Source organism: Rhincodon typus, chromosome 42, assembly GCF_021869965.1.
Source record: "Rhincodon typus isolate 14 chromosome 42, sRhiTyp1.1, whole genome shotgun sequence".
Classification (NCBI taxonomy): domain Eukaryota; kingdom Metazoa; phylum Chordata; class Chondrichthyes; order Orectolobiformes; family Rhincodontidae; genus Rhincodon; species Rhincodon typus.
Genome location: NC_063373.1, coordinates 41,204 through 45,848, shown reverse-complemented (window position 1 = coordinate 45,848; position 4,645 = coordinate 41,204). Strand labels below are relative to the sequence as shown.

Sequence of the window (4,645 nt, the reverse complement as noted above, 5' to 3'; positions counted from 1 at the left end):
AATCTCCTGTAGTGAAACATAGACTCTCACCACACAAGTGGAAGACACCCCTGGGATCTGACCAATGTCTTGTATAATTTTAACAAAACCTCCCTGTTTTTACATTCTATTCCCTTTGTAAACTTATCACAGTTGATCCCAGCCGGGATCAGACGAAAGCCTCAAACAGTTTTTGCAAAAACCTTCCAATTTGTGAACACCCGTTGAAAGAAAGGCCGGGAGTCAGGACTGTGGGGAATTGCAATCATTTCCAGCCTGTCTGACAGTGTGAAGCAGACCAGACCGAGGAAGAGTCACCGGACCCGAAACGTTAACTCTGATTTTCCTTTTTTCTTCTTCCCAGATGCCGCCAGATCTGCTGAGCTTTTCCAGCAACTTCTGTTTTTGAGGCTGATGAGAAGGCAGATCACCTCATAATGTCACTGAACTCTCTGCCAAGAACCTGGTTGTGGTTATACAGTTTAGTGTTTCTCTATGCTATTCACATGACCCTGTGAGCTATTTGTATCCACAAGCTGCCAACAGGCCACATTTCAGGCTTTTATTCTGCCAGACGTCCTCTCTCCGTCGCTTGAACAGTTGGTCCTCACACCCCAACCCTCCTACAGTCTGACCACCACATGCTGCCCGTTACTCTCTCAACCTCCCCCATCTCTGCTGCCTCAGCTCCTCAATCAGGTATCTCTCTCCCCTTCCCTCTCCCACACACACTGCCTGTCTAGGTCCGAAACGTCAGCCTTCCTGCTCCTCTGATGCTGCTTGGCCTGCTGTGTTCATCCAGCTCTACACCTTGTTATTGTCAGATTCTCCAGCATCTGCAATTCCTGCTACCTCTGCCTCACTCTGTGTTTACCAGTCAGCCCTGGGAGCTGAAAACGCCCTAAGCTGTTTGCCTTCCACACTATTTTATTCCGAACTGATAACCCGAAATTTAAAAGGGTGTGGTGCGAAAACATCTCCCAAGGTAAAACTTGTTTGCACAGGAATGAAACTAGGGCCGAAACAATCCTCTCGTAGTAGGAACTAACTCGTGATTGAGCTCTGGTCTCGCCCCCTGGTTCATTTCAGGAAGCCTGGTCAGCTGACTGCTCCGAAAGTTCTTTCTGATTGTTACGTTGTGCCGCTGGGTTCTGTTCGATTGTTACGTTGTGCCGCTGGGTTCTGTTCGATTGTTACGTTGTGCCGCTGGGTTCTGTTCGATTGTTACATTGTGTCTCAGGATTCTGTTTGATGGTTACAATGTGTCTCAGGGTTCTGTTTAATTGTTACATTGTGTCCCTGGGTTCGACTCGATTGTTACATTGTGTCTCCGCGTTCTAATCCATTGTTACGTCGCGTCTCCGAGTTCCAAGCCTCTCCAGTCCCCGGGAGACTCCTGGATCAAAGGCGGACGCCGAATGGAAGAGGATGCTGAGCAAGTGTAAGTTGCAAGCTCCCGGTCGAATATCTTCCGTCTCGCTCTTTCCAGTTCCGGAGCAAAGTCGTCTCCTGGGTCCACAAATGGTCCTCCATACGCTGCCTTCCCCCAGACGCCCTTCATTCATTGTACACACCACGTCCTCCCAAAACACACACCTCCTCCCAAAACACACCTGCTCTTTTCAGCCAACTCCCCTCTTTCGCCCCTTTCCCCCCTCCCACCTCCAACTCAGCTCAATGTCCTGTGGGCTCCCTCTCGGTCTACCTGCCCAAACACTCAATAGATTCGGGGATGATTGTTTCAATTTGGAAGGGAGGGAGCCAGCAAGCAGGAAACTGCAGGCCGATTAGCTTAAGGTTTGTCACAGGGAGAACTTTAGAAGCCGTTAGACTGTAATAACAGGGCATTTGAATGAGTTCAAGACAATCAGGCAGAACCAACCTGGTTTTATCAAAGTGTAAACATGTTTCATTAATTTATTGGAATCTTTTGAAGAAGGAACTTGTGCTTTGGATAACGGGGAACCCGTACATGTTATGTATTTAGATTTCCAGAAGACATTTGATAAGGTGCCCTTTCAAAGGTTATTGCAGAATAAAAGGCTGATGGTGTGGGGGCCAGTATCATGTTGGCATAGGTATAAGATTGGCTGGCAAACAGGAAGTGGCAAGAAGGTCTTTTTCAGGCTGGCAGGATGGCTTAGTAGTTGGCACTGCTGCCTCATAGCACCAGGGTCCTGGGTTCAATTCCACCCTCGGGCGACTGTTTGTGTGGAGTTTGCTCATTCTCCCCATGTCTGTGTGGGTTTCCTCCAGGTGCTCCAGTTTCCTCCCACAGTCCAAAGATGTGCAGGTTAGGGTGGATTGGCCATGCTAAATTGGCCTTAGTGTTCAGGGATGTGTAGATTAGGGGACTGGGCCTGGGTGGGATGCTGTGAGGGTTGGTGTGGACTTGTTGGGCCGAAGGACCTGTTTCCACACTGTAGGGATTCTATGATAATGTCACGAGTCATTTAAAAGTAAGAGGGCACCCATTTAAAACTGAGATCTTTTCTCTCAGAGGGTTGTGAGTCTTTGAAAGACCCTCCCTCAAAAAGACAGTGGATGCAGAATTTCTCAGTAGTTTTAAGACAGAGTTAGATTGTCAATTACTGAGGGGGCTATGCAGGAATACAGAGCTGAAGTGATCCATAGCTGATTTGATTGAATGCGAGAGCAGGGATCACAGGCCAAGTGGTCTACGCTTGTTCTTTCTTTGACCATCCATGCACACAGACCACACTAACTTATTTCCTTTGTTCATTCACGGGATGAAGGCATTGCTGGCTAGGCAGCATTCATTACCCATCCTTAATTGCCCAGAGGCATTTAGAGTCAACCACAGTGCTGTGGGACAGGAATCACACATAGGCCAGACCAGGTAAGGATGGCAGTTTCCTTTCCTAAAGGACATTAGTGAGCCAGATGGGTTTTTCCTGACAATTGACAATGGATTCACAGATTCTTTATCATTAGATTCTTAACTCCAGATATTTATTGAATTCAAATTCCACTGGTGGGATTTGAACCCAGGTCCCCAGAACATTACCTGGCTCTCTGGATTAACAATCCAGCGATAATACCACTAGGCCATTACCTCCCCAGTGTCATTTAATAAAAATGATTTCAAGCCCAATTCCTGTTATGTTCTCACCGGGTCTAATCAGTAATTTTATTTTTAATGTCAATTTCTCGGCAGTTTGAAATGTGGGTTTTAGGGTTAATTCCTTCCTGAAAAAGTTCCCCGGTTTAGCAGGTATTTTTCAGTTTCTGTTCTCTTTTTCTGTCACTTCTCGTCAGCTGTTTTACGTCTGTGTGTGTGCGTGTGTCTGTGTGTATATGTATAATATATATATCAGTTAGAGTGGGAATTTTTCAAACCAGGTCTGTGGTCATAGAGCCATACAGCATAGAAACAGACCCTTCAGTCCAACAAAACCAGTCCCACCTGCCTGCATTTAGCCCATATCTCTCCACACGTTTTGTATTCATACACCTATTCAAATGTCTTTTAAATGTTATAACTGTACCCACATCCATCACTTCCTCTGGAAGTTCATTCCACACACGAACCGCTCTCTGTGTTTTAAAAAAAAAGTTGTCCCTCGTGTCTTTTTTAAATCTTTCTCCTCTCACCTTAAAAATGTACCCCCTCATTCTGAACTCACCCACCTTGGGGAAAGACCCTTATCTTTCACCTTATCTATACCCCTCATGATTTTGTAAACCTCTATAAGGTCACCCCTCAGCCTCCTATGCTCCAGGTAAAAAAAATTCCCAGCCTATCCATCCTCTCCTTGTAACTCAAACCCTCCATTCCCGGCAACATCCTGGTAAATCTTTTCTGAACCCTCTCCAGTTTAATAATATCCTTCCTATAACGGGGTGACCAGAACTGGACACAGTTCTCCAGAAGAGGCCTCTCCAACGTCCTGTACAACCTCAACGTGACATCCCCAACTCCGATACTCAAAGGGCTGAGCAATGAAGGCAAAGTGTGTTAAACACCTCCTTACCCACACTGTCTACCTGTGGCACAAACATCAGAGAACTATGTACCTGAACCACAAGGTCCCTCTGTCCTACAGCATTACCCAGGGCCCCGCCATTAACTGTATAAGCCCTGCCTTTGTCTGTTTTACCAAAATGCAACACCTCGCGTTTCTCCAAATTAAACTCCATCTTTCATTCTTCAGCCCATTGACTCAATTGATTGAAATCTCTTTGTCATCTTAGATGACCTTCTTCCCTGAGCACTGAACCACCAATCTTGCTGTCATCCTATATTCTCGTCTAAACCATTTATATAAGTGACAAACAAAAGCAGACCTAGCACCAATCCCTGTGGAAAACAGGCCTGCAATCTGAAAAACAACCTTCCACCACCACCCTCTGCCTCCTGCCATTAAGCCAATTCTGTATCGAGTTGGCAAGCTCACCGTGAATCCCATGTGATCTCACATTACTAACCAGTCTACCGTGTTAAAACCTTGTGAAGAGAGGCTTGGGGAAGCGGAAATCCTGATCTAATTGCTAAGTTACGAAGGAGTTGTGTTCGCTTAAGAATGTTTGTCTCACTGACTTTGGTGAGGGGCCTGGATGGAGTGAATGTGGAGAAGATGTTTCCATGAGTAGGAGACACCAGGAGTTGAGGGCACAGCCTCAGGGTGAGGGGAGGGTGCGATCC

The 4,645-nt window shown here is 46.4% G+C and overlaps 1 protein-coding gene across 1 annotated transcript in view; it reads left to right on the top strand.

The window, feature by feature from the left end:
- The first annotated feature begins 960 nt into the window (after positions 1-960).
- LOC125487603 ((Lyso)-N-acylphosphatidylethanolamine lipase-like) overlaps positions 961-4,645 on the top strand; it is a 9,332-nt gene continuing 5,647 nt past the window's right edge. The window contains exon 1 of the mRNA XM_048619451.1: positions 961-1,420. Within this exon, the coding sequence (XP_048475408.1) occupies positions 1,408-1,420 (13 nt within the window). The 5' untranslated portion in view covers positions 961-1,407. The remainder of the gene's footprint in view (positions 1,421-4,645) is intronic.